This window comes from Cherax quadricarinatus, chromosome 36, assembly GCF_038502225.1.
Source record: "Cherax quadricarinatus isolate ZL_2023a chromosome 36, ASM3850222v1, whole genome shotgun sequence".
Classification (NCBI taxonomy): domain Eukaryota; kingdom Metazoa; phylum Arthropoda; class Malacostraca; order Decapoda; family Parastacidae; genus Cherax; species Cherax quadricarinatus.
The window spans coordinates 20,766,807-20,788,723 of NC_091327.1; the positions used below are offsets into that span (position 1 = coordinate 20,766,807).

At 36.3% G+C, this 21,917-nt stretch overlaps 1 protein-coding gene across 4 annotated transcripts in view; it reads left to right on the forward strand.

Annotated features, from left to right (window-relative positions):
- The window catches only part of Kdm5 (Lysine demethylase 5), a 121,956-nt gene that overhangs the window by 25,981 nt on the left and 74,058 nt on the right, over positions 1–21,917 (forward strand). For 3 of the 4 annotated variants that reach the window (XM_070091545.1, XM_070091546.1, XM_070091548.1), the window contains 3 exons: positions 10,941–11,081; positions 12,594–12,720; positions 20,854–21,005. In XM_070091545.1, the coding sequence (XP_069947646.1) occupies positions 10,941–11,081; positions 12,594–12,720; positions 20,854–21,005 (420 nt within the window). The remainder of the gene's footprint in view (positions 1–10,940; positions 11,082–12,593; positions 12,721–20,853; positions 21,006–21,917) is intronic. The other variant, XM_070091547.1, reaches the window with a different exon arrangement.

The window sequence follows — 21,917 nt, forward strand, 5'->3', positions numbered from 1 at the left end:
TTTATAATACTCAAACCAATAAAATTCTATTTTGCTTGTGCTATCCAGTCTTCCAGCTCTCAAATTTTAGCAGAACATCACATCCTGGAAGCGTGTATTATGCTTAAATAATTTCCTTTATTTTTTTTTTTTCAACAAGTCAGCCGTCTCCCACCGAGGCAGGGTGACCCAAAAAGAAAGAAAATCCCCAAAAAGAAAATACTTTCATCATCATTCAACACTTTCACCTCACTCACACATAATCACTGTTTTTGCAGAGGTGCTCAGAACACAACAGTTTAGAAGCATATACGTATAAAGATACACAACATATCCCTCCAAACTGCTAATATTCCAAAACCCCTCCTTTAGAGTGCAGGCATTGTACTTCCTATTTCCAGGACTCACGTCCGGCTATATAAAAATAACCAGTTTCCCTGAATCCCTTCACTAAATATTACCCTGCTCACACTAGAACAGATCGTCAAGTCCCAAATACCATTCGTCTCCATTCACTCCTATCAAACACGCTCATGCACGCCTGCTGGAAGTCCAAGCCCCTCGCCCACAAAACCTCCCTTATATATTTTATAATTGGCTGTGCTGCTTTCTTAATTTCTTAACTCTTGTAAATAGATTTAATGCTTGTTAACTTCTTAGTGTATATGCATTTAAGGTGCAAATCCTGAATTATTGCTTAAGTTACTCTCTTTTCTAATACGGTATGTTTTCATCTCTTGCTTAATACTAGGTTTATTAGTAAATATTGATTAAATTGCACCATACTCTAAAACAATTCAACTAAACTATAGCTGCTGCTTTTTTCTTTCTGTATTGCAGAGCATTTTATTGTTACCATTGATTGTTTTTTTTTTATTTTAAATTTGGAAAGTTAATTTTAAATTGCTGAGCACTTGCTAATTATTTCTTAGTATAATAATAGGGAAGATTTCAAAATTTTAGGCTTAATAGAACTTCAGTTTTGATCATCGTGAGGCAATGCTGAAATAAACATTAAACAAAACTGAATCTTTTCAAATTTGAGGTAGAGTTCTTCTGTTAAATCAAATTCATAATTTATTCAGAAATTTCAAATATGTTTTACATTATCATAAACTTAAACCATAATAAAAATACTATTTTTAATATTTGTTGTATGAAATTCACAAAACACACACATTCAGAATAGAAAATTAGAAGCATACGTAGCCTTAGAGAGCTTATATAGTATATGTATATGCAGTAAAAAAAAATTATTTAAATTTAATGTTCATTGATAAACTACACTCTAGATAGGTTAGTCTTTAAGTGGCTGAGTTGATTTTTCAGCTTTCTCCATTATGAACAAATCGAGCTACAGTAAGACCCCCAAGTTACGAGGTTCCAGGTTAAGTTGTTGGCATTTTGGGACCAGTTACCCATAATTACTTAAAAACAATGGTTCGCTCTTCTGACATTGCGACAACTGTTATTATTTTCCTAAGTACGAATTATAAATGCCATAATACATTTTTCTCAGTTTTTACCAAATGTGTTCAAACTTTGTTCATTTTATGTATGTATCGAGTACTTATATTTGTTTGGTAAAGATTAGTCAATAACTAAGGATTCAATATTTAAGTTGTCTTACTATATCTGCTGCGTTTGTATTTGACTGAAGAAACCTGCTGTGTATGCAAAATGTTGCAATTTGTCAGTATTTTATGCCATTTTCAACATAGTACATCAGTGATTGGCAGAGAGGAAAGCCTGAAGGTTGGTGAAGCAGGGAGGTGTAGGGAGTTGGCTTTCATCTTGGAGTGTGACATCCCAATCGGCACTGGGAGGTGTTCAATGAGCATTTGGACTAAGGCAAAGCTCCACAGGAACAAGTACTCAGGGGTACAGCTGCAAGCTACGGACAGACAAGTCAGAGGAATGTCGGGAAAGTTTTTTTTTTTTTTCTCAGGATGGTTAGCAATTGGAATGACCTCGATGAAGAAGTGGTGGAGGCAGACTCCATACATAGTTTTAAGAATAGATATGTTAGGGCCCATGAGGCTAGGAGACCGTTTATCTAGCAAGTAGCAAGTTAAGAGGCAGAGCCAGAAGCTAAGACTCGACCCATTGCCACATGTAGGTAAGTACGCTGATGACACTTGCTCACACCCACCCTTACTTACCCACTCCACCTTCATACCCACTCCACCCTTGCTTTACACCACCCACACTACGAATGCTTACACCTACCCACTCTCCAACAAACCCACTTTAACCCTTTTACTTACGAGTGAAAATAAAGAGCAATGAATGTAAAATATTGGATAAAAATTCTTAAGAAAGAAGCTGAAATTTGATAGAGAATATTATGGCTTTGGAATGCTTTAATTCATGTACAATGTTTCTTGTGGGAAAAGTGGTTCCAAGTACCAAACAATTGACTTGTAATGAATATGGTAAACCCTTAGTATAAGAGACCATGGTATAATGGACTTTTAAATCCACTAGCTAAATTGTGCTTTTAACGCCTTTCTTTTCAATATTTATTGCAGTATATCTGTAAAATGTATTCAATACTCTATTGAGTAGAGTACTTTAGCCTTTTTGTTTAAGCATTCTGATTTAATGATTACCCAATCCCCTTATTAAAGAATAAAAAGGCATAATACCATGACTGGAAAAATGAACAAATAACCTGTACAGGAGAATGAAACTTGTGACATTTTGAACCGTTAACTAGTCACACAATCCCTTCCTATTAGTCCATTATTTTGAGGGTATACTGTATTCTGAAACACATTAACATCGTGAGTTGGGGCTCTTCTGTATTCTAAGCATAGTTGCTAAGTATCTTAGCAAATGTACCAGTGGTTGGCTTGAATGACAAGCACCTATATCTTTGTTTATTATGCTAGAATAGGGAAGTGGTTAGTGCATGCTGATTTTAAGAAACTGATTTTATAGCTACAAGCCACTTGAGATTATTTATTTTTTTTTTATTTTTTTTTTATTTTTTTTATTTTTTATTTTTTTTATTTTTGATAATGAGGAAGAGCTCATTTACAGTATTTAACATCTCAATTCGTTAGGCATAGGTATGCCAAGCTTCTAGTGATATAAGTGTTAATAAATATATGTAATAGAATTTTTGGCTTAGGTTTCCCATGGAATTACTACTGTGGGAGAAAAGCATATTCCCCTTTCAACATAGTTCATGTAATATTTATTCTGTCTAGTTTTTTAAGTATTGTTTACTTACTGTTTTTATTTATAATCATTTCCTTTGCTAGTTATCGTTTTTTTTTTTTTTTTGTATGCTTTCCTATTTTTTCCCTCATTGCTTAATAGCAGAGACAACTATTTTTTTTTATTCTTTCCTTTCCGAGTGCAAGTGGAAAATTCTAAAAGTATTTGAAAGTCATATTAATGTACTTAATATTTTTTATTGCAGTTGTATGGAAGAGATTCTATGTTTAATAATGGTGTTGAGTTTGTCAAAAAGTTTTTAAAATTCTGCATGGGCCCCCTTGCTCTGAGTTCAGACGTACTGTACAGTGAACTTGTAGGCATAATGCCATTGTTTATGAGTACTGTATAAGGACAGTATTTGCATTGCAAGCTTTGAGACATTTAGCTCAGGGTAGAGCTTTACTGGGAGCAAAATGTCCCAAGAACTGCTTATTCTGTATATTGTCTTTATGCCCAAAGTAAAGCAAGTGTAGAGGGAAGATTAAAAAATAATTGTATAGTGTATCTGAAATGACATTTATGTTGTAAAGGATTCATAGCAAGGTGATAAAACTTGTAATGGTTGAAATACTCTTAGTTTGCCCATGTGCTTCTTTGTGTTATTGATGTTGATGGATACTTCATAATTTTTACAAACGTTTATGATTTTAGTCATAATGCTTGTACTGTACATGGGACTTGTAGCAAAAATAAAAGCCTTATTAAAATTTTTAATTGTATTTTTCCCTGATAAGTTGAAAATATTGTTGATGCTTATTTAATCATTTGTATTTTAATTCCTCTATCTGTTGAATTGTTTACACTAATGCTGTTGCTATTGTTGCTGTACCATTTCTCAAACACTTCAGTTATTTGGCGAGTTCATCATGGGTGATAGACGCAATTGGTACCTGTGCCTCCCAGGGTAATAAACAATTTATATATCAACATTATCTCGGTTTTCTCACATTTAAACCTAATTCAGAGAGAGGGTGGGAAGAACAAAGGCAAACAGGCAGAGAGTGAGAATAGTTTATGTAAATATCAGAGTCTAAGAAGTTCAAATTCTTTATTTCCACATGATACACCATTTGTACAAAAGTGGATGACATTTAATATTGCACATAGAAAACCCCTGGTTATGCAGAGCATTTTGGGCAAGCTTAATAATAATTCACGTTTTAGATACAATGACTGTTCAAAATAACAAAGCTTATAGTATACCACTCATCTTGTAATCTGAGTCCACTATTGGCATGTGATGTGTGGTGCTTATCAAAGAAATTTGATACATTTGGTTGGTTATTTTATTACCAGACGCATGTAGTAGATCTTTTCCAATTTTGGGGCCATTGTCCAAGTTGTCCAAGTAAGATTTATAACAAAGTTTATCTGTTACTATTGCATTTCCAGACAAAAATAGTATCATCGACAAAGTATGGTTTGAGGTGTTGTTTCACTTCGTATATCACTGATGTAAAGGAAGTAGAACAGCATTCGAGGTCCTCGGGACCTTGAATGATGCCCTGGTGGATGACAGTATTTGTTGAAAATCAGGAGATGATGTAGTTTCATTTATGATTACTTGCTGGTACATTGATAGTATATATTTGATAAAATGAATGATCTAAGTATATATTTGATAAAATGAATGATGGTGAGAGAGTGCAAAAGGAGAGCAGATGAAAGAGTGGGAGAGGCACTGTCAAGAAATTTTAATGAAAATAAGAAAAATTTTTGGAGTGAGTTAAACAAGTTAAGAAAGCCTAGGGAAAGTATGGATTTGTCAGTTAAAAACAGAGTAGGGGAGTTAGTAGATGGGGAGAGGGAGGTATTAGGTAGATGGCGAGAATATTTTGAGGAACTTTTAAATGTTGAGGAAGAAAGGGAGGCGGTAATTTCATGCACTGGTCAGGGAGGTATAGCATCTTTTAGGAGTGAAGAAGAGCAGAATGTAAGTGGTGGAGGTACGTGAGGCATTACGTAGAATGAAAGGGGGTAAAGCAGCTGGAACTGATGGGATCATGACAGAAATGTTAAAAGCAGGGGGGATATAGTGTTGGAGTGGTTGGTACTTTTGTTTAATAAATGTATGAAAGAGGGGAAGGTACCTAGGGATTGGCGGAGAGCATGTATAGTCCCTTTATATAAAGGGAAAGGGGACAAAAGAGATTGTAAAAATTATAGAGGAATAAGTTTACTGAGTATACCAGGAAAAGTATACGGTAGGGTTATAATTGAAAGAATTAGAGGTAAGACAGAATGTAGGATTGCGGATGAGTAGGGAGGCTTCTGAGTGGGTAGGGGATGTGTAGATCAAGTGTTTACATTGAAGCATATATGTGAACAGTATTTAGATAAAGTTATGGAAGTTTTTATTGCACTTATGGATTTAGAAAAGGCATATGATAGAGTGGATAGAGGAGCAATGTGGCAGATGTTGCAAGTATATGGAATAGGTGGTAAGTTACTAAATGCTGTAAAGAGCTTTTATGAGGATAGTGAGGCTCAGGTTAAGGTATGTAGAAGAGAGGGAGAATACTCTCCGGTAAAAGTAGGTCTTAGACAGGGATGTGTAATGTCACCATGGTTGTTTAATATATTTATAGATGGGGTTGTAAAAGAAGTAAATGCTAGGGTGTTCGAGAGAGGGGTGGGATTAAATTATGGGGAATCAAATTCAAAATGGGAACTGACAGTTACTTTTTGCTGATGATACTGTGCTTATGGGAGATTCTAAAGAAAAATTGCAAAGGTTAGTGGATGAGTTTGAGAATGTGTGTAAAGGTAGAAAGTTGAAAGTGAACATAGAAAAGAGTAAGGTGATGAGGGTATCAAATGATTTAGATAAAGAAAAATTGGATACCAAATTGGGGAGGAGTAGTATGGAAGAAGTGAATGTTTTCAGATACTTGGGAGTTGACGTGTCGGTGGATGGGTTTATGAAGGATGAGGTTAATCATAGAATTGATGAGGGAAAAAAGGTGAGTGGTACTTTGAGATATATGTGGAGTCAAAAAACGTTATCTATGGAGGCAAAGAAGGGAATGTATGAAAGTATAGTAGTACCAACACTCTTATATGGTTGTGAAGCTTGGGTGGTAAATGCAGCAGCGAGGAGACGGTTGGAGGCAGTGGAGATGTCCTGTCTAAGGGCAATGTGTGGTGTAAATATTATGCAGAAAATTCGGAGTGTGGAAATTAGGAGAAGGTGTGGAGTTAATAAAAGCATTAGTCAGAGGGCAGAAGAGGGGTTGTTGAGGTGGTTTGGTCATTTAGAGAGAATGGATCAAAGTAGAATGACATGGAAAGCATATAAATCTATAGGGGAAGGAAGGAGGGGTAGGGGTCGTCCTCGAAAGGGTTGGAAAGAGGGGGTAAAGGAGGTTTTGTGGGCAAGGGGCTTGGACTTCCAGCAAGTGTGCATGAGCGTGTTAGATAGGAGTGAATGGAGACGAATGATACTTGGGACCTGACAATCTGTTTGGAGTGTGAGCAGGGTAATATTTAATGAAGGGATTCAGGGAAACCGGTTATTTTCATATAGTCGGACTTGAGTCTTGGAAATGGGAAGTACAGTACCTGCACTTTAAAGGAGGGGTTTGGGATATTGGCAGTTTGGAGGGATATGTTGTGTATCTTTATACGTATATGCTTCTTAACTGTTGTATTCTGAGCACCTCTGCAAAAGCAGTGATAATGTGAGTGTGGTGAAAGTGTTGAATGATGATGAAAGTGTTTTTTTGGGGATTTTCTTTCTTTTTTGGGTCACCCTGCCTCGGTGGGAGACGGCCGACTTGTTGAAAAAAAAAAAAAAAGAATGATCTAAGTATATATTTGATAAAATGAATGATCTAAGTAGTTTCAGGTGATCTATAGTGTTAGACCATTTGCAGGTAAATATTTTGGTGGAATTTCTTCCTATATAATGTTGTATAGATTGTCTAGCATTTTTTTATTTTATCAGTTTGAGTTCTTTTGGTATCTGTATCCATATTGTTATGGGGGTTAGAAATTTATGTTTGGGTATGAATATTTATGTGCTATTTTTTGAAATTTTTACAATATTTCCAGCTTAGAAATTGGTCTGTAGTTTTTGTTCAACAGCAACCTGTTAGTATTTAAATTAGTAAATAGGTTTTATATTCCCTTATCACCCAGTTAATCATGTTTCCCAGCTGTGCACCTTAGCTGGCTCTGTCTAACGATGTGGGCTCCAAGTCCACTTACCTGCCTAATTTGGTTCTGTACAGACTTGCATCAACATGGATACTGTTATCTGATTGTGACCATTCTGTTTGCACCATATTGTAGGATAGTAAAAAAAAATGGTCCACACTTGTGAGGAAAAGCGTGTTTAATGTGCTTTGTTGAAACAGTAGTGAAATTAAGTGGGAATGTGAACTATAAGGATGCAAGTTTGACATATCACTGGTTCATAAACACTTAGATGATTTCCTCCACAAATTTTAATATGTCAGCTTGGAATGATTGATAAACCCCTAGTGTTTTCTGCTGTATAGCTTATCTTTTAATCAGTAATTGAAGTGAATCCACCAGAATTAACAGCAAATTTGCAGTTAACTACCCTACAAGAGACTGGACTCTTTTTGCCAATTTTGAGCAGATTTTTGCATAAATATATAGCTCAAATCAATGAACAAGCAAATTGAATTTAAAATCCAGCATACCTCATCACATGACATTTTGGTAATTTCACTATTCATGGATATTAATTAAGGCTACCAGCCATTGATTCAGTCCAGGAAATTTCTAATACAAACCTGGCTTCTTGAAATCTGATGGATTAATAAATATCCAGCGAAATAATATTTACCTGCAGTATATGATCCAGTTACAAGAGTAGGTTGATAATCTACATTGTTCTAGTCCCTATGCTGTGAATGAGCTGTTTGCCCTAACTTGGGGCTTAGTCCATGCAAAAAATGTGATCTATTTTTCCTTTGAAAATATGCTTATAAGTTGAATGGTAAAGCTTTTATTAAGGGAGTGGTCTTTTTAGTCTTATTTCATTCAGTCTCTGTTCCAACATGAAAAATGTTGCCAGGTACTTTTTATTAAATCAGTAAAATTTCTTATTAATGCTTAGCTTTGATCCTCTTACCTGTGTGAATGAGTTAAAGCCCATGTGCACCTCATTTGGCTTGATGAAATTTTGTCACTCGATATGTGATTACTCGGTGTAAAGTTCTGGGCAAAGTGTAGGTGTATTTAGCATTCTTTCCATAAGCGTCATGTATATGCTGTCATTTACACTTTTTTCTCAAATGGATGAATTAGCAGTGAATAAAAATTAAGCTGTAATAAAGTATCCCTAATCTTAACTTCATGCTAGCTCTGCCTTTAGTAAATATTTGTTCCAAGTATATTACCTTTGAATTACAAGATTGTAATTTATATTTTCAGTAATTACAGTACTTCACTTTTGTCCCATGGATTCAACAAGCTTCATAGTTTTTGTCTGTGTAGATTTATTTAACTTAATTGTTAAGGTTCTCAAAGTTAGTAGTAATCTTGTAAGTGGAATTAAGTGTAGTACCAGGTCAAATAATTTGAAGACAATGTGCTTAATATTTGAGTCGTGCTTCCTTAATTCTGAAATTGTATGCATATCATTTATTACTACGAGTCAAGCTCCCCCGATGGAAAGTGCCTGCTGTGTGTTAAAATATACAGTATATTAAAATCCCATTAGTTTTATTTTGTAAGCTCAGCTTTGTTTGTTCTTCAAGAAGCAGCAAAATGGCTAATATATTTAGAGTTTGTAATAAAAGCAATCCTAGAGTGAGTAATAAAGCAAGTTTTCCTTAATACCTGTTAGCACAGGTATTTATTTTATAGAAATTAGGATTAGTTAAAATAAAGGACTAGTGCAAACCTTGTACGCTTAGTGTTTTTAACCTGATTAGGAAAGTTGAGTATAAAGAATTACTGTTAGAACTATTGAGGTTTTGTACATGTCACAGGTTACACAGCTGATGTATTGAATGTGAAGCTGCACTACCAACTACAAACATACCACACATACAAGTGAAGTTTCTCGCCTTTCTGAGCATCTGCAATGGTTATTGACTCGTGTTGTTCGAAAATAGAATTTCTGCCCTGGGGCAAAGACTGGAGTCAACAAACGTTCCCTTCAAGGGATGTGCCTTGATGCTGGTGACTGGCTTTTGGTTCAAGGACTTGGAGCTGCTCTGTCTTTCTTTGGGCCAAACCTGATTACCTCCTATTTCCTAGAGCCCTTGTGGTTTAGCGCTTCTTTTTTATTACAATAATCCTATTTCCTAGGTGCTGTGTAACCTATATGGGTTTAGTGCTTCCCCATGAATATATATTATGTAAGTGAAACCTAAATGAACACTATTGGCATTACTCAGCACTGTATAACACAATTGGATTATATGCAGGGTTACTAAAAGTATTATTCAGAGAGCTGAAGAAGGGTTATGGTGGTTCAAACATTGAGAGGATGGAACAAAATATCGACTTGGAGGGTGTATAAATCTGTGGTGGAAGGAAGGTGGGGTAGGGGTCATCCTAGGAAAGGCTGTAGGGATGGGTAAAGGAGGTTTTATGAGCGAGAGGCTCGACTTCCAGCAAGTGTGCATTGAGTGAGCAAGATAGAAGTGAGTGGAGGCAAATGGTTTTCATGACTTGACATGCTGTTGGAGTGTAAGCACAGTAACATTTATGAAGGGATTCAGGAAAATCAGTTATCCAGCATTGTCTTGGAGTTGGGAAGTACAGTGTCTGCATTCAGAAGGACGGGTGGAAATACGTTGAAGTTTTTTAATCGTAATGTCTGTACTGTTCTGACAAGGCAGTGATGAAGCGAGTGATGATGAAAATGTTTCTTCTTTTTGGTCACCCTGCCTTGGTGGGAAATGGCCTGTGTGTTAAAAAAAAAAAAACTGTTGGGGATGAGAGGCACTTGGACTCAATATATGAAATGGCAGGTACCTCCAATTTCTTGGATCGAGAATCCTTTGGGATGTTGGAGAAAATAAGAAGTTAGTATTTAAGAATGGTCCATATAGTCGTGATAGCATTCACATTTTCTTAAGTAATTATTTTTTCCAATATATCCCACATGTGGGATATATTGAGCATCAAACCTTCAAATCACTTGAGGGATAGATAATTATTTATAGGTTATACACTGGTGGGTACTTCGTAAATGTGCATAATTATGAGATGGCATGTTACAGCTGGAGGTACCATAGTTAGACTATATCAACAGTTCATGGAAAGATATGTATAGCAAGAGCAGACTTTTTATTAAATACATTGTTTTACCTGCAAGAGGCTTTAGGAAGTACTAAATGAAGCCTCTTGCAAGTGAACCTTCGTATTTCTGCTTGTGCTATAATTTTTTTTTACTAGCCCCAGGTCCTTGCCACTTGCATAGACTTCTTACCCAGTCCCATATAAAATACTGGTTTGTATTGAGGCGTGAGTTGGCTTTCACATCCTTTCTATTTTATAGAGATTATTCATAGCTTGCCAATACAAGTGTGTGCAGAGTCACATCCAATATAGCTGAATAGTGTAAATCAGCTTAGTTATGTGACTTCAAAATCTCAATAACCACTGGCTGTGTACCACACTTACAAAATGAAAGCTAGTTGAATGATGGAGCATTTTCATGATGTTGAAGCTACATAAGCTAGCACAAGAAACTAGAACTGAAACATGAGAAACCAATCGATGAAGATTGAATTCTTGTGTTGTAGGAAGACGGGAAAGGCAGCAAGGAGCTGAAGAGGCTGCAGTTTTATGGTGCTGGGCCTAAGATGGCTGGCTTTGACAAGGCCTCACCAGAGGATACAGGAAAGACTCGTGGCAAGAAAGTTGATTATTCTGATCAGGACCCGGTAAGCTACATATAAGGTTTATCTTCCCTTAAATTATCAGAAACATTAGCTTTATAAAATACACATCTGATCGTGGTACTTTTAGGAAGTCTTAGTTTAACCAATTTTCCTTCGTTAAGCTGAGTTTTTTGTTCAGTTTAAACCTTTACATGCAAAAGGTTATAAACATCACACCAGTGGTTGAAAGATTTCACACCTCAGATTAAGAGGTTTGAAATTTAAGCTTGTAAAAATGATTAGTAGTCCCTTGTTTGTTGCAAGTATTGTCTCTTAAGTTGCTCATCTGTAGTTGCTTCTTTTGGATTTGACAGGTTCTTGTCTCATGAAATTTTTTTTTTTTTTTTGTTTCCCATCTCAAGCATGTTAAAATGTGTAGGATTGTTCTTTTGTTTCTTGGTTTCTAAAGATCTTCACACATTGGATTTTTGACACAAAACATGTTAAATTTTTCCATTTATTATAAAATGTACATTTCCTTTCATTACTTTTTTCTTTTTAAAAATGGATAGTCATGATATTGTAAAATGATACAAAAGCACTAATTAATTGCATAAGTGTTTTTGGCTCTTTAAGACGTGCTGTAATGCTGAAGACATAGATGTTATGAGAGTAGTTATGAAATGTAGCATTATTCTTAACCCTTAAACTGTCCAAACGTAGATCTACGTTTTTTCAACATTTGAAAGTATGTAAAAAAAACGTAGATTTTTTTTTTTTACATTTGAAAACGTGTAAAAAAACTTTGATCTACTTTTTTTTTTATGTAAAAACCCCGTAGATCTACTTTTGGAGCATTACGCATGTGAACGTAAATCTGTTTGGACAGTTTAAGGGTTAAAAAGCCACTTAAATTTTTCATTTTTTTTTAATTAGGTACTATTATATTTTCCTTTTCTAAATAATTGATCTAGATATCATTCTTAGGAATAACTTCCTCTTCGTGGATGTATGCAAAGAAAAATCTTGAATATAAATAAAGCAAAATTATAAGTGTACATTACATATGAATAATGGTATTGTGGGTGGTCCATGCCTTGAGTGAGTGGTGTGGGTTTGATCTTCATTTTACCTGGAATGTTTCAGGCAAGGTTTTCTTTCATGACTTTACCTTGTGCATCTCTACTAACTGCAAACCTAGGTGAAAACTGATTGGTGGAATGTTTTCTGGGAGCAAAATTTACTTTTTTTTTTTTTTTAAAGTGTGAGGAGGGGAAAATGTAAGATTATGTACTCCTGTAGCTTTTGTGAGACACGAATAGAATTTGAGAATGAATGATGAACTGTCATGTAGTGAACAATGGGTGTTGTCTGAGTTCCTTAAGAGCTCATTGACCTCATTCATGTGCTCTCATTGTTAAAAACTTTTCCTTCCTTCAGGAAAAAGGGAAGCTCATTTTTCCACTGAAATGCTTCCATGGGAAACTGAAGCCAACTAATACACATGAAAATTGTTTTATGTTTCACATATTTTCCATGTTAATGCTCTTAATACTAGTGTTGTTATTTCTGTAGCTGGCAAAATACATCTGCCTAAATTGTGGCCGTGGGGATGCAGAAGACCAGATGTTACTCTGTGATGGCTGTGATGACTCGTATCACATCTTCTGCCTAGTGCCACCTCTTCTTGATATCCCTAAAGGTTAGTGTGGACATATCATTATTTTTATTAGCTATCCCTAGTGACAGTGCCAAGGGATGGCTTGGGGCTTTAGCCCTCTCCCCTAAAGCCACCAAAACAAGAATATAAATTTATCTGTATAAGTTGGTGTGCATCAGTGTGACTTTCCCAGTTACTTCTGCAGCAAGTCAACATAGATTTTTCCTGCCTGTGACTGACAAAAACTTAAGGACCGGTTGTAGTGATAGTAGAACATGTGATGTTGCAGTTAGGCATATCTGTAAATGAGAAAAAGAGTCAGGACTCAGAACATTGAAGATATCATTGATATTTTTCATTTGAATTGTAACAGAAGAAGCACACTGCTGTAACTTTTCAGTTACCATAAGCCATTCATTTAAGAGTGAAGTACACATATTATGTTCTTGCTATATATTATTGCATTAATACGGAGTTAGTAGATGGGAAGATGGAGGTTTTGAGTAGATGGCAAGAATATTTTGAGGAACTTTTAAATGTCAACGAAGAAAGGGAAGCAGTAATTTCATGCACTGGCCAGGGAAGTATACCATCTTTTAGGAGTGAAGAAGAAGAACAGGATGTGAGTGGGGGAGGTGCGTGAGGCATTACGTAGAATGAAAGGGGGTAAAGCAGCTGGAACTGATGGGATCATGACAGAAATGTTAAAAGCAGGGGGGGATATAGTTTTGGAGTGGTTGGTACTTTTGTTCAATAAATGTATGAAAGAGGGGAAGGTACCTAGGGATTGGCAGAGAGCATGTATAGTCCCTTTATATAAAGAGAAGGGGGACAAAAGATATTGTAAAAATTATAGAGGAATAAGTTTACCGAGTATACCCAGGGCCGGATTAAGAAGTCTCCGGGCCCTAGGCTATTCAGATTGGCGGGGCCCCTTTGAGTTACGGGTAAGCGAAGCGACCCCTTCCAGCTTGGGGGGGGTCGGTGTGAGCCTGTTTAAGGTCTAATTAAATACATTCTGGCTATTTAGATTAAATTTAATAGGGAAAGTACATCAAGACAACCAAAACCATTTACCAACAGCCATTATAACTATCTTGTTAAATCAAAACCATTTACCAACAGCCATTATAACTATCTTGTTAAATCATGCATTTTAAAGAGAATAAACTCAAGACAGCATAGTATTACTAGATTAGGCTATTAAAGTAGTGACATCATGTACCTATTATATTCAGCATAACCACTACAGCACTATTATTCCCTTTATAAATCACTGACCATTATTGTTATCATTGCATCATGCGTAAGACTATCAAATCATATAAACTCAAGAAAGTAAAGAATTGTTTATATTCACAGGCACTTCTTAAACTTTTTTCTGGATTTCATATTGGCAAAATCATCAATTATATTCTGAAAATCAATATTTCTTGTTAGATCAGACTCAATGGTCAACAACGCTAGGTTACACAATTTGTCTTGGCTCATTGTTGAACGGAGCTGGTTTTTCACTCTTTTCAAAACAGAAAATGAACGTGCTCCTTCACAGTTAGTAGCTGGAAGTGTTAGGTAAAGGCGATACACTATGTCAAATTTAGGGAAGGTTTCTGAGATACCTGCATTTCTTAAATGTTTCAGAGCAGCTGAGGGTGCACATTTTTCAGGTGGAGCTTTAATCTGATTCATATACCCAGAAAAATGAACTATTTCTTCAACAAATGTGTCCTGAACATCTGCTGAAAGGTGTTGTTGCAACTTTAATGCAGCTTCTCTCAATTCTGCAAGTGGGTTGATTTGCTTGATACGGGCTTGCAATCCATTATATTTACCCGACATGTTACTTGCATTGTCGTAGCTCTGGCCACGGCAATCCATAATAGAGAGATCATGTTCAAGCAGAGTATCCAGTAATACATTCATCATTGTTTCTCCATCATGGCCTGAAAGAGGAATGAATTTTATAAAGCGCTCTACAGGCTTACCACTGGAGTCGACGAAGCGAACAATGAATGTCAATTGATCTGTATGTGAAATATCGGGTGTTGAATCTACACTTATTGCGAAGTATTTTGCAGTTTTCACAGCTGCTATGATGTTATTGAGGGCCTTCTTAGTCATCAGTTCAATAAATTCATTGCATATAGTAGATGACATGTAAGATAGTGCCTCTTCCTGCATTCCCAAGGCGTGACACATGATTTGCTAAGAATGGATCGAATTGCGCTAACAGTTCTATGATCCCTAGGAAATTGCCATTGTTTTCCTACCCAAAAACCTCATTTTCTCCACGGAAAGCAAGTCCTCTTAAAGCTAAGAATTTTACAACAGCAACAACTCTTTCTAGAACTTTTCTCCAATAAGTGCGCTCTTTTTCAGTTTGATTTTCCAAATGAGAATCCAGTAAGCCTTTTTTCTGTGCACGAAATACACTGGCTAAAATGCAGCTCCTGTGAGTGGTGCTGTTTTCATGTTCCTCGAAACGCTTGGAATTTTTCCAGTCATTGAATCCCTGTGTGAAGGTATTTTCTTTGGTAGAAAATAGCTTGCATGCTGAACAGTACACTTTTCCTTAGCTTTCAGAGTATACCATCCATGATCTTTTCACAGTTTCTGAATTTGCAAGCTTCCTATAAAACATAGATGACTTTAAACAACGACGACTTCCATTATCATAAATCCTTGCTGATTTCCTAAAGTCAATGTTCAGAGTTTGACTGAAGTTTTCTGCAATGAAAGCATTACGTAGAGAATCTGGGATTACATTTGGCCATGAGGCAGGATCTTTTAAGACAAATCCTGTGGCTGAAATGTCCGTTGAGACATTGAGAGAAGACACAAAAGAAGTGGATGCTGGCTGAGAAATAATGGAGGGAGGGCTTCCTGTATGATCTGACGTATCTGCAGATTCAACTGTACTGGTAACATCAGAAACTGTTTTCGTGAGTATGTCTGTGATCTTTCTGCAGCTTCCTACATCTTTCTTTTTCTGTTCTTCTTCTTGAATTTTCTTTTCTTTTCTGTGACCCACTCGCATAAGAAAGTCCAACATCACTTTCAGGAGATGCCATAATGAGGATGTATCACTGTCTGTAATCATGCAAATACAAATTTTTCATTATCAATTATTATTAATTTTTTAATTATTATTAAAAAAAATTTTCTGTCAATTGGGGGATATGGCCCTTGTAGTTGTAGCCCCCTTTCCTCTGGCTGCGCATCTAAAAATTCAAAACGTTACCAGAAAGGAGTCATATACAGAAATTTTACCATAGATTAGGTTAGTGATTTGGGCTACGAATATTTTACTCATTCATCCTCCTTGATCTCCAATTTACTTAAACAGAAATCATACCGAGTCCAAGAACAATGCACAATGGTATTTATATTACCATTTTCATAACTAAATTAATCATTATGTTTTGCATGATATATGGCCTACCACCATAGATAAGAACATGAGAATTAAAGAATGCAGGGACAATTTTCAGTTTCACCCAACCAACGATTTTCTGATGTGGCTTATGTGTTTCTGGGGAAATATGTAGTAAATTAATTGATGTTCTACATCACTTCCGTCGCAACTTGAAAACTAAGCATTTGCGACGGAAGTGATGTAGAACATCAATCAATTGAGATCTGTTATTGAAATGATAAAGACTTAAAGACAGGACAAAGTGCTTTTAAAACCTACAAACAGAAGTCAGTTTGCGTTTTTAGGTTTTTCTTTATAGTATTTTTACCAAAAATGTGTCTTTACTGGTCCATGCATCTTTACTGGTCAAGTAACCCTATCAGGTACCTCCCTTAACATTTAGAGGCGAAAACAAACATTTATCCATACACATCAATGTCTATCAACAACACTTCAGTTAATTTGTCACAGTACAAGTCTAGATAACGTGTAATTACTACAGAAAATTGGAGAGGAATCTCCCATACTCACCCATTAGCGGGAAAACACAGCTGTTCTGATGTAAACGAAGGCATGTTGAGTGTTGCCATCTATGGTTAGGTTTATTTATTTTTATTTTATTTTATTTCATTATTTATTTTTGTTTTGATTAATTTTTAAAAATCAATTTTACTCTCCAAACACTTGAACTTTTTAGGTAGGGACCCCTTTGCACTTCCACCATGTGCGCAGTCTTGGATGAGCCCGTGAACCCCTTGGACCGCGGGGCCCCCCAAATGCGCGGGGCCCTAGGCAAATGCCTCGTTTGCCTATGCGGTAATCCGGCCCTGAGTATACCAGGAAAAATGTACGGTAGGATTATAATTGAAAGACGTAGAGGTAAGACAGAACGTAGGATTGCAGATGAGCAAGGTTGTTTCAGAGTGGGTAGGGGATGTGTAGATCGTGTTTACATTGTGGCATATATGTGAACAGTATTTAACCCTTTCAGGGTCCAAGGCCAAAATCTGAAGTAGTGCCCCAGTGTCCAAGAATTTTCAAAAAAAAAATTTTTATTTTTTCTTTTGAAATGGTAGAGAATCTTTTTGTGAATGTAATAAAACAAAAAGTACGAAATTTTATGGAAAATTGACGAAATTATGCTCTCGTGAATTTTGATGTGTCAGCGATATTTACGAATCGGCGATTTTGCCGACTTTGACTTCTATTTTAGGCCAATTACATTATTCCAGTCAACCAAATTCTTAGCTATTTCACTAGTATCACTTCTATTCTATCGATCGAGCACAAGAAATCGCCAAGTCAACTGTTTCAACTACAAAATAAAGTGACCGGAAATTGGTAATTTGGCCAATTTAACACAAAGTTCAAAATATTCCAATTTCAAAATAGGGTCCAGAATAAACAATGTAGGTATTCCTGGCACTAAACTAACATTTCCTCTGTTCATTAGTTATGTTTTGAGGCATTACAAATAAATTCCATTTTGATTTTTTATTCACATAATGAATTTTTATTCACACCAAAAAATAGAAGATTTACTGTTATGCAATATTGTAATAATTGTATAAATATCATCACCACATTTGTGAATGTATATTAGACCCACCAGCTGGCGTGTATTAGATGTGTGAGGTCGTTTGTTTACTCCTGAACATCGGCAAAAATTTAACATTTCCGCCACTTTGAGCTCAGTTTCAAGCCATTTCCAGTGCTAAAACCAATCAAAATTATCTCTATTTCTGTAATATATCTTCCATACTATCAAATGAGACCAAGAAATCACAAATACAACTATAAAAAACATACGAAAAAACACTTCAAAGTCGCTGTTTTAATCGAAAATCACGGTCTCAGTTTTTCTCTCTCATTATACACAGTGTGCTGCAGGATTTGTTTTATATGGTGCACACATACCACATAGATGTATTCTCTCATATCTAGGCCCAAATTTACCACTCACAGTATCAGAGTGAGCTGAGCTCATGACGTAGATCTACGGTTTGGACCCTGAACGTAACGCCGTAGATCTACGGGACGGACCCTGAAAGGGTTAAAGGTAGGGAAGTTTTTATTGCATTTATGGATTTAGAAAAGGCATATGATAGTGGATAGGGGAGCAATGTGGCAGATGTTGCAAATATATGGAATAGGTGGTAAGTTACTAAATGCTGTAAAGAGTTTTTATGAGGATAGTGAGGCTCATGTTAGGGTGTGTAGAAGAGAGGGAGACTACTTCCCAGTAAAAGTAGGTCTTAGACAGGGAAGTGTAATGTCACCATGGTTGTTTAATATATTTATAGATGGGGTTGTAAAAGAAGTAAATGCTAGGGTGTTCGGGAGAGGGGTGGGATTAAATTATGGGGAATCAAATACAAAATGGGAATTGACACAGTTGCTTTTTGCTGATAATACTGTGCTCATGGGAGATTCTAAAGAAAAATTGCAAAGGTTAGTGGATGAGTTTGGGAGTGTGTGTAAAGGTAGAAAGTTGAAAGTGAACATAGAAAAGAGTAAGGTGATGAGGGTATCAAATGATTTTGATAAAGAAAAATTGGATATCAAATTGGGAAGGTGAAGTATGGAAGAAGTGAATGTTTTCAGAGTTTACGTGTCGGCAGATGGATTTATGAAGGATGAGGTTAATCATAGAATTGATGAGGGAAAAAAGGTGAGTGGTGCATTGAGGTATATTTGGAGAAAAAAAGTTATCTATGGAGGCAAAGAAGGGAATGTATGAAAGTACAGTAGTACCAACACTCTTATATGGGTGTGAAGCTTGGGTTGTGAATGCAGCAGCGAGGAGGCGGTTGGAGGCAGTGGAGATGTCCTGTCTAAGGGCAATGTGTGGTGTAAATATTATGCAGAAAATTCGGAGTGTGGAAATTAGGAGAAGGTGTGGAGTTAATAAAGTATTAGTCAGAGGGCTGAAGAGGGGTTGTTGAGGTGGTTTGGTCATTTAGAGAGAATGGTTCAAAGTAGAATGACATGGAGAGCGTATAAATATGTAGGAGAAGGAAGGCGGGGTAGGGGTCGTCCTTGAAAAGGTTGGAGGGAGGGGGTAAAGAAGGTTTTTGTGGGGGAGGGGCTTGGACTTCCAGCAAGCGTGCGTGAGCATGTTAGATAGGAGTAAATGGAGATAAATGGTATTTGGGACCTGACGATCTGTTGGAGTGTGAGCAGGGTAATATTTAGTGAAGGGATTCAGGGAAACCGGTTAATTTTATATAGCCGGACTTGAGTCCTGGAAATGGGAATTACAATGCCTGCACTCTAAAGGAGGGGTTTGGGATATTGGCAGCTTGGAAGGATATGTTGTGTATCTTTATAGGTATATGCTTCTAAGCTGTTGTGTTCTGAGCACCTCTGCAAAAACAGTGTTTATGTGTGAGTGAGGTGAAAGTGTTGAATGATGATGAAAGTATTTTCTTTTTGGGGATTTTCTTTCTTTTTGGGTCACCCTGCCTCGGTGGGAGACGGCCGACTTGTTGAAAAAAAAAAAAGGAAATTATTTAAGCATAATACACGCTTCCAGGATGTGATGTTCTGCTAATATTTGAGAGCTGGAAGACTGCATAGCACAAGCAAAATAGAATTTTATTGGTTTGAGTATTATAAACACCAAAAAAATTACCCGAAAGCTTTCACATTGATTTTCTACAGTATCACTTATGATTGCTGTGTCCCTTCTGATGTTAATTTACTGTCATATCTGTTTAATCTTTCAACAAACGAGCTGTATCCCACCAAAGCAGGGTGGCCCAACAAGAACAACAAAAGTTTCTCTTTTTAACTTTAGTAATGTATACAGGAGAAGAGGTTACTAGCCCCTTGCTCCCGGCATGTTAATCACCTCTTATGACATGCATGGCTTATGGAGGAAGAATTCTGTTCTGCTTCCCCATGGAGACGGAATAAACAAGAACAAGGACTAGTAAGAAAATAGAAGAAAACTCAGCAGGGTGTATGTATATATACTTGTACATGAATGTGTAGTGTGACCTAAGTGTAAGTAGATGTAGCAAGACATACCTGAAATCTTGCATGTTTATGAGACAGAAAAAAGACACCAGCAATGTAAACAATTACAGGCTTCCATTTTACACTCACCTGACAGGACGGTAGTATCTCCCTGGGCGGTTGTTGTCCCACTTGCAAATGGATCTAATTTCAGTGTTCAGTAATAGATGTGTCCAAACAATGGCGTGGCCACATGTCTTGTACTGTATGTGGCAACCATGATGAACAGATACCCATTAATAAGTTGAATATTCCTCTAATAAATGTTTTATAAAATCAGTTACCAATGAGAAGTGAAATTATGCTAATTTTTATTTTGTAATTATCTAAAATGCAGACAAGTTGATAAATTAGACACGTGGAACATCTAGGTGTGTGTGGGTATCTGAGGGACTGATTAACTCGTCTTCTACTGTCTTTTGTATACAGTTTTGCAAGGCTGAGGGACTTATCATTGCCTTCTATAATAGTGTTCAGTTTCTCCATGTATTGTATTGATAACGCCAATGGATGGTGAAGCATCTACAAAACAGATATCCAAATGTTGTGTGTGTGCTTAGGGGGGTGGGGGGGTAAATCATCATGATAATTTTTCTTAGCCAAATTGTGGTAATCAAGTATCAGTTGTACCAGTAATGTATTTACAGATTATACCATGTATGATAACAGCAAATTCTTGTTTACTTGCTTCACTATAGTACATAACCAAATTCTGTAAGCATAATTGCTTAAATTTGCAGGTGATTGGCGGTGTCCAAAGTGTGTTGCAGTTGAAGTAAGTAAACCGGTGGAGGCATTTGGATTTGAGCAAGCCCAAAAAGAATACACTTTACAGTCCTTTGGAGAAATGGCAGACAAGTTCAAACAAGATTACTTCAATATGCCAGTCCATGTAAGTGGTTTCTTAGGAAATTGAACACTGGGCACATTTTTTCTTAGCTTCACTAAAGGATCGTTTTTTTTTTTTTGGGGGGGGGATGCCATATTATTTTGTTGAATTTTACCCCTAAACCTTCTTACCAAGTTGTAAGTTTATGTTCTCCCACTACTCGTTATCTTTCCTCCTAACTATCATATTACTTCATCAGCTATTTATGGAATTTTTTTTCTCAGTGCTTCCTCTTCATTCAGAATTTCTGCTGCTGTTTCATCTTCTGCTAAATTTGCTTCATCACAACTTCTGCTGCTAAATCTACTTTGTCTTCATACATAATTACTGCTGCTAATTCTTACTCTGTTGCTGCATTATTTCTTTATTCTTGTATTTGCTCACTTCAGTGATACATAAGAGATTTCCTTGTGTGTGATTTTAATTTCCTCCTGCCAAACTATTTTATGTTCTAGTCAGCTAAATTTGAATGATTTACTTAGCTGGAAACTTGAGGTGAAATTAAAGTTCTGTAAATATGTTGGAATATCTACATTGTCCTCCTATAGAATGAGCACAACAGGATTTTTTGTTACATTTAATATTAATCATTGTAATGTACTTAACCTTTTCACTGTCGAGAGCCTGGATCACAAACCTGCTCTGTGTTGATTTTTTTTTTTTTTTTTTCAACAAGTCGGCAGTCTCCCACCGAGGCAGGGTGACCCAAAAAAGAAAGAAAATTCCCAAAAAGAAAATACTTTCATCATTATTCAACACTTTCACCACACTCACACATTATCACTGCTTTTGCAGAGGTGCTCAGAATACAACAGTTTAGAAGCATATACGTATTAAGATACACAACATATCCCTCCAAACTGCCAATATCCCTAACCCCTCCTTTAAAGTGCAGGCATTGTACTTCCCATTTCC